This window comes from Cynocephalus volans, chromosome 7 (assembly GCF_027409185.1).
Source record: "Cynocephalus volans isolate mCynVol1 chromosome 7, mCynVol1.pri, whole genome shotgun sequence".
NCBI lineage: Eukaryota > Metazoa > Chordata > Mammalia > Dermoptera > Cynocephalidae > Cynocephalus > Cynocephalus volans.
The window spans coordinates 16,923,508-16,936,674 of record NC_084466.1 but is presented as its reverse complement, the minus strand read 5'-3'; the positions used below and the strand labels follow the sequence as shown (position 1 = coordinate 16,936,674).

The 13,167-nt window shown below is 36.1% G+C and overlaps 1 protein-coding gene across 1 annotated transcript in view; it reads right to left on the bottom strand.

Annotated features, from left to right (window-relative positions):
* Nucleotides 1–13,167, bottom strand: part of UGGT2 (UDP-glucose glycoprotein glucosyltransferase 2) — a 187,900-nt gene that overhangs the window by 3,490 nt on the left and 171,243 nt on the right. The window contains exons 34-38 of the mRNA XM_063101517.1: nucleotides 11,711–11,893; nucleotides 10,142–10,302; nucleotides 8,330–8,444; nucleotides 4,171–4,287; nucleotides 338–464 (exon numbers count right to left, since the gene is read on the bottom strand). Of these exons, the coding sequence (XP_062957587.1) occupies nucleotides 338–464; nucleotides 4,171–4,287; nucleotides 8,330–8,444; nucleotides 10,142–10,302; nucleotides 11,711–11,893 (703 nt within the window). The remainder of the gene's footprint in view (nucleotides 1–337; nucleotides 465–4,170; nucleotides 4,288–8,329; nucleotides 8,445–10,141; nucleotides 10,303–11,710; nucleotides 11,894–13,167) is intronic.

Sequence of the window (13,167 nt, the reverse complement as noted above, 5' to 3'; positions counted from 1 at the left end):
TCTATTTTTCACCTCTACTTGGGGGTCAGGAGGCTAATGTTATAATAGCCATCTATATAGAGATAAGAATTAAAGCTATACCCATGGGGGAATACATTCTCTATACATATTTTACATTTTTAAGGGCATTTTCAATAGCTGCATAAATTTTTTTCTGTGTTTTAAATTTGTGAGCTTAGAACACATAAAAATGAAATTCTTAGTCATACCACAGACTTTCTTTAAAAAATTTTTGACTTAATCATTTGATAAATTCACTAAAAAATGAGTCTGTAATCTACTATGATCTCATTACTGTAACAAATGGTTCAGACATCATTCCAGGATAATAACTTACTTTTATTTTTCTTCTTGTTTTCAAGATGATTTAATAGTTGTTGGATCTCAGTATCATACTCTACCCATTCTGGGACAATCCTGGCAGCAGCTTTTAATTTGGGTTCTTTTGTTTTGGGATTATTACACTAAAAGTTTAAATAAATTTAGTTAGTGGAAAACCATGCTCCGTGAAACATAAAGAAAATACTTAAAGACATTACTGTATCACTAGGGCAAAAAAATACATTTTATAAAAAGCAGAGCCCTACTATGTACTTGAAGAACTGGAAGTTTAATATAGACAGGATCAGGTGAAATGACAAATCACAACTTATATAAGTAATATTTGCTTAATACAAATACTTCAATCAGAAATTTAAGCAAACAGTGATAAAAGACATTCTGATGATTCATAAGAGTTTGTAGACTCAATTCTGTAAAATGCTTTGACAAAAGATCTAATTATATTACCATTCTGTAAAAGAATCCAGCAGACTAGTTTGCTTTATAGGCACAGTGGAAAAACAATGGAAGTGGAACTTCAGTTCTCATGGTTACTAACATTAAGAACTATATATGTCACATAATTTTGTGGGGGACAGGTATGTGTCTTAGTTTCTTCATCTGCAAAAGAAGTTAACATAAGATAATCTCTAAGGTTCCACCAATATACGATCAATTTAAACTACTTGTTCCTAATAGAGTTTCTTGTGAAATTCAATAAAAGTTTAAAGACAAAAATTATAGAAGGTTGATAAGGATCTGATGCTGGATGTATCTGAAGACTCAGCTGACAGGATTTGCTGATGTGCTTGATGTGAGGTGTGAGAAAAGAGAGGCATCAAAGCCAACCCCAGTACTCTGAACAAGTAAAGAATGGAGTTGCCATTTACTGAGACAGAAATTACAACAGAGGAGCATAAACTTCACCAAATTACGAAGACAACCCAATTGCTATTTACAAAGCATCAATACAGAAAGCATCTTGAAGCTCACTTCTATGTGACATTTTCTCAGCTAGCTTTTCTTTTATAGCCTTAGGGGTAATCTACTGTTCGTGAGCCATGATCCTGTCCTCATCAAATATTTTCAGTTCATTTCATTATAGGTTTTTTTTCTACAGTGATATGGTATTCCTGAAGTAAATGGAAGACAGAATTTTCTTTGCAGAAATTAACTTTATAGGCAATATTTTCTATAAAGTGAAGATAATGAAACTATTTTCTCTTTTTAATTGTTTCAGAAACTATTAAAATATAAATGGCATGTTTTCTTTAGGTTTTTTGTGCTACGATTTTTTTTTTTTTTTTTTGCTACAATCTTTATCCGTGGTTGGTAACTGGCCAGTCTTGCCCCTTAGGGGAACTTTGGAAAAGCTTGGAGAAAAGTTTGGGTGTGATGACTCGGGGTGGAGGGTGCGGTGGAGTGCTACTGCCATCTAGTGGGTAGCGGACGGGAATGATGCTGAATATTCCACAATGCACAGGACAGCCCAACTACAATCATCCAACCCCAAATGCCAATAATGCTGAGAAACCTCGACTGAAATGGACAGTTGAGATGGTATCATGACATTCATAAACACTTTCATTCCCACCTTCGGTACCACTAATCATGCTCTTTTCCTCTGTTAGGCCATTTCCTTGGGATTTTTCTACATTTCCTCAACTTTTCCCTCAAGAAGCTAGCAAAGAATAGCATGTTCTCTCATTTTTAAGTGTTTCTGTGGGAGAGATGGTTAGGCTAAATGCCAAAATTTATACCACCCCTCCTTTTTCTGTAGCACTATTGCTAGGAAATAGTGTCCATCCAGGAATGACATTTCTCAGCTCCTCTTACATATAGATATGGCTACGAGACCAACTCCCACCCAGGGGCCAGGCCTTTAAGACACCATTCTCCACACTCTTTTCTATTTCCTCTAGATCAGCACTACCCAATAGAAATATGATGGAAATAACATATGTAATTAAAAATTTTCTAATAGCCACATATGAAAATGTAAAAGGGTGAAATAAATTTTAATACTATACTTTGTTTAATCTAATATATCCAAAATGTTACTAGTCAACATGTAATCAACGAGATATTTTTACATTCTTTTTATTTGTGCTGAGTCTTCAAAATCTGGTGTAGTTTTCACCTTACAGCACATTTCAATTCAGACTAACGACATTTTAAGTGCTCAATAGATTCATGTGGCAAGTGGGTGCTATACTGGAAGGAGCAGCTCAAGATGAATACAGGTGATGACAGGACCCAAGGGGATGGAGAAATCACAGGTGGATGGAGAGTTGTCCCTGAGTCACAATGCACAGGGAAGCTACTCACTGATGAGGAGGACACCCACTTAAGTCTGCTTGCTACTTGGGTGTGAAGCCACTGAAATTTGGGAGTTTGTTATACTAGCTCATATTAATCTCAGGAGATCATATTAAGCTAAGTTAATCTAAGATCCCAAGGGGACCTCTATCACTACAATATGAGTCATAACCATATCTGTATGACACAACCTAATATCTTAATAATTATGTTCAGTAATATTGACCTCTTCATAACATTCTCTTGCTTTCCTCCTAACAACGTCACTTTATTTCATAGATCCATTCTATCACAATGTATAGGCAATACATTCTGTCACCTATGATTGCATTCTAACATGTTGGCATGCTACTTTAAAATACACATTTCTATACATGTCTGGAAAAATGTCCCTATGTTTTATTGTCCTGCCTTATTTTGTTCAGAAGTGTATGAAATCTAACATTTTGATAGCTTATTCTTCAGTGAAGATTTTGTAAACAATTATTCTATATTTATGTTAGTACATTAAAAACAATATGGTCAGAAAAAGAACTGCAGTATCATGTAGCTACAAAGACAGTATAGTTTTGGAACGTAAGTTCTAGACAGCTGGACAATAAATAAATTAAAGTATTTTATGTTTAGGAGAGTTAAACTGTGTAGCATGAACTGCTTAAAATGAAAATCTAAGAAAAATAATCTCAAAAATAAGAAAAGTAGACATGTATAGGATGATTTAAGTAGACAAATTTATCTCGATTGTCTTTATTTGGGAAAAATATTGGCAGGAGAAATAAAGATATGTTAAGATGATAGCTAATCCATGAACATTTTCAACCAGCTCATGGCCTTTCTTTCAAAAGCCCTTGTACAGAAAAGCAGGCCTGAGACTGCGATTCTCAGAAAGGTCTGCTTGTAAGGTTGGCCCTTGGCTGGCATCTGGGAAGTTAGGTTTCAGGATGGTTCCCATCATTCCCTGATAAGAGTGGATCCCTGTGTCTAAACTGTTCATGAAAATATTATAGTTTATGCTAAATGCCTGTTTCTTTCTGGGAGTTGGAATTCTGGTGTGCGCCAGGCAGAGGGTGCGTATGCGGTGACCAGCCTCCAATGAAAACCCTGGACAATGGGTTTCTAATAAGCTTCCTTGGTAGGCGACACTCCACACGTTGTGGGGTTTGAGGAGTTAAGCTTATCCTGTGTGGCTTCACAGAATGAGGACTCCTGCAATCTTGTATCTGGGTATCTTCCCACGCACATTTTCCCTTTGCTGACTTTAACTTTGTGTCCTTTCACTGTAATAAATCAGAGCTGTGAGTACGACTATATTTTGCATCCTGTGAGTCTTCCTAGCAAATCATCAAACCTAAGGTGATCTTGGGAGCCCCCGACACAGCCCTGTATGTACCAACAAGGTAAATGTGTAATAGACTGAGCAGCAGAAAAAGTGAGGTAATATGTGTGCCATTCCATTTAGTAAAACAGAAAATATTTTCACTTAAACATTTCCATATCTGCTTATATAAAAACAAAAACAGAGACACTCACCAGATCAATTGTTTTGGCTCTTTGCTTGGATTCATCATCACACCAAGTTTCACACCACAGCCAGTCTTGAGGAAGAGACTTAATGGCAACTTGGTAAATCATATTATTGGGAAGATCCTACAGAAAAAAATGATTTAACCATAGAGGTACAGAAATCACAGTCATAGGGAAAGGAGTTGATGTTCATTTAAAATTTTTTTTATTTAAAAAAAATTTTATTGATGATATCAGATTATAAAGTGATAATAAAAAAACATATGCGAGTCTAAGCTATCTCTATTATTTTAAGCTTTAAATATCTAATTTGATCTAATCATAACTCTACTTATTTAGGTGATCTTTAATCTATCTCAGCAGTGTTTTGTAGTTTTCAGCCTGCAAGTCTTAAGTCTGATTAATTCCTAAGTTGTTCATTTAAAAAATATTATTAGAAATAGTATTATTCCTTTAATTTCAATTTCCAATTGTTTGTTGCTAGTACATAAAATTAAATTTCATATATTGATCTTATATCTTGCAATCTTGCTAAATGCAGTTATTAGTTCTTATAGCTTTTTCATAGATTATATAGGGTTTTTTACATGGATAATCACAGATTGAAAAAAAAAAGACAGTTTTACTTATCCCTTGCCAATCCAAATGCCTTTTATTTCTTCTTCTTTGCCGTATTGTCTAGTACCTCTAGTACAATGTTGAATAGAAATGGCAAGAGTGGATATCCTTGCTTTGTTCCTGATCTCACGGGGACAGTATTCAGCATTTCACTCTTAAGTACAATATTAGCTGTAGTTTTTTCCTACATGCCCTTTATCAGGCTGAGGAAATTCCCTTCTAGGACTAGTTTGCGCAGAGTCCCCTTCCGCCTCCCCAAAATCAGAAATGTATACTGGCATATGTCAAATGTTCTTTTGCATCTATTTAGCTGGTCATATGGGTTTTTAAAAGTCTGGTTAATACAGTGAGTTACATTGCTTTAGAATCCAATGTTGAATCAATCTTGCAATCCTGGGATAAAGTTATTTTGGTCATGATATAATACCTTTTTCATATACTACTGGATTTAGTTTATTGAAATTTTATTAAAGATTTTTACATCTGCTCATGAGAAAAACTGGTCTGCAATTTTCTTATAATGTCTTTGTCTGGTCTTGATGTCAAGGGAATACTGCCTCATACAATGAGTTGGGGAGTAATCCCTCCTCTTCAATATTCTGCAAGAGTTTGTGTAGAAATGACATTCTTTCTTTCTTTAATGTTTGGTAGAATTCACTACTAAAGCCATCTGCACCTGGAGATTTAAACTACAAATCTGATTTCTTCAATTGATACAGGGTTATTCAGGTTGTCTATTTCATTTTGAGTGACTTTTTTGTAGTATGCATTTTTTAAGTAATTTGCCCATTTCATCAAAGTTGTTGAATTTATTACCATAAAGTTGATCATAATAGTCCCTAAATAATTCTTTCAATATCTGTAGACTCCATGGGTTGTCTTGTCTCTCATTTTTACATTGGTAATTAGTGTCTTTTATCTTTTTGTCTGATCAGTATGGCTACAGGTTTACCAGTTTTGTTGACCGTCTCAAAGAACCAGCTTTGGTTTCATAAGAAAATCTACAGAAATGTATTATTTTATGTTTTTTCATTTCATTGATTTCCACTCTAATCTTAATTATTCCCCTTTTTCTACTTAATTTTTTTTTGAAGACTTCTTTTTTTAGAGCAGTTACTAGGTTCACAGCAAAATTAAGAGGAAGGTATAGAGATTTCCCACTTAGCCCCTGCTCCCCCACATGTAGCCTCTTCCCTCATTATCAACATCCCCCACCAGTGTGGCACATTTGTTACAATGGAAGAATCTATATTAACACATTAAAGTCACTCAAAGTCCACAGTAGACATGATAGCAGAGATGGAGACTGTGTAAGGGCCCAACAGAATGGGCTTCCACTTAGCAAGGATAATGTAGCTCTTATAGCTGCCAATAGCAGAGACAAACAGTTAACTTCTGATGCACATATACACTTTGCAAAGACTAATCAAATGTTTGGTGGCAAGTAGACTATGTTGGACACCTTTTACCCTGGAAGGGGCACAGATTTTTCTGAACTGAAATACATACATATTCTGTGTTTTGGTTTGATTCTCTTGCTCACAGAAACTCAGCCAACACCATTATCCAAGGGCTTACAGAGTTATCCACTGACACAGGATTCTATACAATATTGTATTAGATAAAAAGACCCAATTTACAGCATACGTACTATGGCAGAGGGCACATGACCACAAGATTCCACAGTCCTGTTACATACTGCACATGTAAAAGATGTTGGCCTGATAGAGCAATGGAACGATTTACTAAAGGCACAGCAGAGGTGCTGACTTGGAGAAAATAACCTGCAAGGGTGAAGTGCCATCCTCCAGATGCAGCATTACATTCTATATCAACACCATTATATTTCATATGGTGATGTGTTACCATATGAAAGAATTACATGGGTCCAAGGGACAAAGTAGATATGATCCTTCTTATAATCACTCCCAGTGACCCTTTTGGTGAAGTGGTGTTTATTGTTCCCAGAACTCTGGGTGGTTCTGGGTCATACCACTAGCTTAGAGGAATCTAAAATGGATAGTAGAGAGATATGATGGCTATAAGTGTGGTCTTTAGACCAGTTCCAGAAGTATAAGCTGTAGTTTGTTCTACTAACCTTCCTCTTACAAGTTTTCCCCTGAACTTATACAAACAGGTAGATCCATGCAGTACAGTGTAGACTATAGTGGATGCTGTGACGCAGCACTGAGATCTCCACTCAAATCTGAAAACTATTCTTAGTTGAAAACCCTCGGCTGCCAGCCATCTTTAGGAACTACCCCTGGAAAAGAGCTGTCTCACCCAAGGCCACCCCCTTTACTGGAGCACCGTATATCTAATGATTGGTTGATGTGAAGGAATAAAAGCCTGGACTCCCTGTCCAAACTTGTGACAACTCTGAAGGGCCACCTCAGCTTCAGAGCTCCCCATGAGGTCGGTCATCTGAGGTCTTTGCTGAATTGGTAGAATTCGCCTAATTCTATTTCTTTCCTTCCCCTACAGTTGTTGGTCCTGAGAGCCCTTCCTAATAAACTTTCTGCAAGCTAATTTCCACTTCAGAGTCAGTTTGTCTTCTGAGTAACCCAACATGTAACAGGCAGGTAAATGGTACATGCTGATGTAGGGAATGGTAGAGGAAAAACAGAACTTCAGTTTTTGACTTTTTAATTTGATATATGTTGATATCAGTAGATTTAATATATAACATATGAACCTGGCATTCAGGTGAATTCAGGCTAAAATCCAGAGATAAAATTTGGGAATTATGATTAGAAAGGTGGAAATTGAAACCACGAATGGATGTAAGATCGCCAACAGAGTTGGTACAGAATGAGAAGTGGGCCAAGGACAGAGAGTTAGAAAATAGCAACATTTAAATGAAAAGTAGAGGAAAAGTAGTTCACCAATAAAACCGCTGTGGGAAAGCCACAGATGTCAAAGAACCAGGAAGATAAAATATTATGGAAGCCAAGAAAGAGCGTCAAGAAGGGAGAGGTTGAAAACATCCATGTTACAAAGAGGGCACATAAGAACAACCAAGAGGTGCTCACTGGACACTTTCACCTAATAAGAAGATAATTTGGCTTTAATGAAAATTGTTCAGTGGACTAATGGGAGCCAAACTGCATCAGAGTAACGGCAATAATCCTTAAACATGGTGATGCAATGCTGGGGGAAAGAAAATGTATGGCAGTATGGGGGAGCACTGGATGAAGGGAGTTTGTCTTAAAGATCAGAGAGTGAGAGAGACACTGATTGAGACCTGAGCATGTTTAAATGGTGATGAAAGAGAGTAAGAAAAAGAGCATAACTAAATGAGATAGGGCATAGAGTAGGAAGAAAAGGTTTGAGGATGGAAAACTGAGGATAAGATACTACTAGTTTTGAAAATGTTGAGCTTGAAGTGAAAAAATTATGTGTAAGTAGAGATATCCAAAAGAGAACTGCATAAAGTGTAGAAATATGAGAAAAAAGTGGGAAATATAAGATTCTGAAGATTAAAAGCAGGAAGTTGGAGCAGTCTATGTACATGTACTGAAAATTCTTCTATTAATATTTTACTTACCTGATCTAGGTTTGAAAGACTGTTTGGATCTTTACTGAGGACTTGGTACTGGCCCCTGAGCCTGTCACCTGCTGCAATTCTCCTGAACTTCTTGAGATCCACCACGTATAAGGCACTACAAAAACAAATACACCTTGACAGTCTGTGCTGTTCATGTAGTTTTAATTTCCCCCAGTGAATGTCTACAGTAATGGTATTAATTTAACTATAGATATTCTGGGGTCTAATAATAATCAATTCTTTCATAAATTTGCTCCTAATATACCTAAAACTGCCTCCAGGGAGTTTGAAGTTTGTTATAACTCTGGTAGGATCCATATTCTTTTAGGGGCACCTCAAGTTTTTCCAAGTTGTCATGAAACTCATGGCCCTACAAAAGAGTAATAGCTTTGAAGATAGTATCTTCATTTTGTTATTTGACAAGCTACGTTTAAATCTTCTGCAGTAGTTAGGAGCATATACTCAAGCCATATTACTTGGGTTGAACTCCTGAGTCAGCTATGTACTAGTAGTTTAAGCCTGGGCAAGTTACATAAATGCTGTATATCTCTGTTTCCACATCTATAAAATGGAGATAATAACAGTATTTTAAAAGGTTGTCATAAACATTTTATGAGTTAATATATATAAAGGCTTATAAGGGTGATTAGCACGTAATAAGCACTATGTAACTGGAGGAGCACAGGGACCTCAGGAGCTGAGAGCAGCCCAGGTTGACATCCGGCAGGAGTGTGGGACCGCAGGAGTCAAAGGAAGCCCCTATGGACAGACAGCAGAAGTATGGGGCACCATTTGACAGGCAGCCCACTGCTGCCAGACACCACCACCATGTGGGTGGTCCACCACAGCCAGTGCCACAGCTACCACTGCTGCACAGGTGGCCTGCTGTAGCAGCTACCACCACTGTGCAGGCAGCCCACCAAACACTTGACTGTATTGTCACAAGGAGGGTCACCAGCGGATCCTGGAGAAAGAGGTGAATGAGCGCAGACCCATGACCCAGTGGCCCAACCCACTGGGGAATTATAAGGGAATTATGATGTCCCCCCCAGTCGTTGGGTAGGAGGTATGTGTGCAGTGCACGTGACTGCCTTAATCCAGGGAGAGACACACGTGGAATTCCTGGAGAGTGCAGAAACCCAGAATAGCCAAATAGATAAGGAAGAAAATTCTCAGCCACCACCAACCCATCCCCCAACCGAGGGAAGTAAGGACCAAGGAGGAGCCTCTGCCTGTAGGAAAGAGAAACCCCACCCAGGGTCACCCTTTCACACTGAGGAGTTCCAGTATACCCCACTGCACCCAACAGGGTTACAGGATGCTAGCTGGGATGCCAACACCTGCCTAGGGTCACCCACTCCAGCCAAAGAGCAACACGGCACTTCTCCCAAGAACTTGAGAGTTTGTCCACATCCTTGATGACCCAACACAATGTCATGAACCTCAGCAAAGAATCACTAAGTGCCCCAGTGCCTTGGCCATGGAGGCACTCAACATGCAACTCAGATATTAAGTATGACTAACGTACTGACACAGAGACTATACTACTTAATCTACCTGGAACCAAAACTAAAACACTCTATCCAACTGTCAATATAAAACACATCTACAGGAAGGAGTCTTCCTCCTCAAAAGCTACTCCAGGGTAACAGAAGAAGCAACCACTCTACCAGATGACTGGACAACAATGCAGAAATACTAGAAATATGAAAAACTAATTGGTTGCCATTACTGTCTAATATCTACAAAAACTGAATGTTGTAATTCAATATTTATTTATTTACTGAAAGGTAATAGTATGGATTTTCTTACCTGATATGGTATTTCCTTCTTAAAAGATGTGATGCCCAGTACCCTGTTTTCCAAAAACGATATCCATCCATTTCAGTGCGGCTATCACAAAATGGAGTATACCCATAAGGAGCTCCATCCAGATCGAAATCTCGAAGTTCTCTTAGGTCATGTCTCACAACCTAAATAATTAAAACAGTGTCTCTGTTGAAGACTATAAAATAACATAAGACCCTGTTACAGGAATTTCAAATCATTATTATCCCTACCACAGAGGCACAGAGAACTGCATTTTCCTCACAGTGCTTTCATGTGATGTAAATTTACTAAAGTTTAATTTTTTTCTTCTTGTCCTTATAAATTAAAAGAAATCTAAAAATTTATATTCCTAGTCTATATGACTGTGGTCTTACCTACCAGTAAGAATACTTAGTTCTATCATTCCTAAGCAAGGTATTTTACACAATGTACATTTTGGGGTTAAATATTATATAAGTACACAGCTCATTTTCTCAATGCATGAATAATTCAAAATCATGTTTATGTTATATCTTAATTATTACATAATGACAAATATTAGTATGAACCATAAAGAAAAATCTCCTGATTATTCTAAACAGTCATAATGAAATAATGTTAGTATGTTTTATTTTTAACAGACTCAAGCCTGCTGTAAAAATATTAGTGTATAGATATGCTGAGGGAAGATAGGAAAAAGAATTATATTGGACACTATGTTTGGAAATGCTACTTTATCATCTATACTTGAGTATTTTCTTAATCATTATTATGATGATTCATAGTCATCAATTGGAAAAACAGTATAAAAATAACAGTTTAGAACAAAATCCTAATATAGAACTTGAAAATATACTTCTTGTCCTAAATTCATAAATTTCAACTTATGCATCTAATTTACAATACACTTATATTTATATATTACTGTCCTTAGAAATTCTGTATGCTTTTAAAATATTTTTTCCCATTAATGATTACAAAGGCAATACAAGGAGGGAAGGGGGAAAGTCGTAATTTTTGGACATACAAATTTTGAAAGCTGAGGACCTTAACTTTTTTTGTGGCCTAATTTAGAACATTCTTTTCCTTACTGGTAGAGTGATGAGAATTTGGTTACTGGCTGAATACCAAAGAATACTACTGCAGGTGGAATACTACATGCTTGTGGAAGAATGAGAGAAGAGTTGTAATTGTTAACTTTCTGAGCAAGAAGAAATAGCTAATTTTAAACATATCAGCTCATACTCACAGAACTCATGTAACTACTCTTATTATGACTAATATATTTATTTTATTTTTAATTCCAAAACTTAAAACCACACTACTTCAGAGTTAAAACCGCTGTTTCCTAAACAATAAATGGTACTTTTTCCAATACCTTCAATTCCCTCCCCCCAAATTCTTACAGTTTGTTTTTAAAGGTATTTTGCTCAGGTACAATCATGTCTTAAATGTTTATGTAGCACGGCAACAAAGATAATAAACAGAAGCAACACAAATTAAGTCCTTATTTTCAGACAGAAGTGTAGAAAAGGTTTGAGTACTACTAAAAACAACAGTTAATCTTATTACCTGGTCAGCATCAACAAAAATGATTTTGTCCACTGCTAGTGGAAAAAGGACATCAAGGAAAAGAATTTTGTAACCCCAAATAATCCTCTGTTTTTCAGTCTGTTGATGAAGCCAATGGGGCCACTTATACTGGACTAGTTCATATTGGAATCCATATTCCTCAGCCATGTGAGGAATTACCTCCTAAAAACATAAACACACACACAAAATCAAACAATATGCTCAAGAAAGAGAAAGCAGTTTTGTTTTAGAGAAAAAAAAATAATTTTTAAGAGGTAGAGTTTACTATAAATTATTATAAAGTAATTGGTAAAATATCTAAATACTACTTCTGTAACTTATACCTATTAATGAGAAATATAAAAATGAGGACAAGAATGAAAACACAAGTAAACATAAAACTATATAATTTAATGTCATTAAAAATAAATGTACTATATTAACTAACAAGCTTATTAACTAAGATAAATGTTTCCTATTCTTTTACTACTACTGTTTGACTTGAGAAAACTTGATTCTAGGAAGAAAAGCCTCTGGATCTTGGAACACCTATAGATCAAACTGTTTATGTATATGTCAACATGTTGGCTGAGACACAAAGACGAAGAGGGTGTACAAAAAACACAAAATGAGTTGTAAATTGATAGATTCTCTACAGGCATTTCATGTTTGAGATTTACAACTATTTAATTCAAGGATTAAAACTACAAGGCAGTTATTGTGGTCTGAATATTTGATATCTCATTCAGTGTCTTCTAATAGAAGCATCTTACTCCTCACTTAAACCAGAAGCAATTAATGAAATACACTGTTGGCTAAGTATGGTTCAAGAGCCCAACTCTGAGAGGGAGAACAGCAAAGGAGCAGGGAAAGATGGGTTAGCGAATATAGAATTTGCCCTGCCCCACTGTCAATTCTTGTCACTATTTGCCAGCTACATGCTTAGTTTTTCTCTGCTTTTGTAAGACCAATGTATATTTAAAATACATTCTTTAATGTAAGCATCAACTTTATCTGTAAATTTAAATGTTGAAATTATGGCTAGAACAGTCACTGGGAGTCACTGTTTTGTTTTTAAAATAATATAAAACATTAGGAGAAATTAAAGAGGAAAAACATTTTTTCTTTATTCAACAAATACGTATTAGAAATAGTCACTGAACATGAAGTATGTGCCAGGTACTGTTCTAGGCCTTAGGGATACAGTAGTGAACAAAAGAAATTTAAATCATAGCCCTTCTGAGGCTTATATTTTAGAGACTGTAGGTAGAAAATAAATAAAATTATTAAGTTATATGCAGAAGATAGTTCTACGGAGAAAAATAAAAACAGAAGGGGACTAGAGTGATAGATAAGAGGGAACTGTAGTATGGATAGTGTGCTCAAGAAAGAATTATTCCTAAGTAAGTATAATTTTAGCAAAGATTTAAAGGAAGAGAGAAGGTATAGCTTTTCAG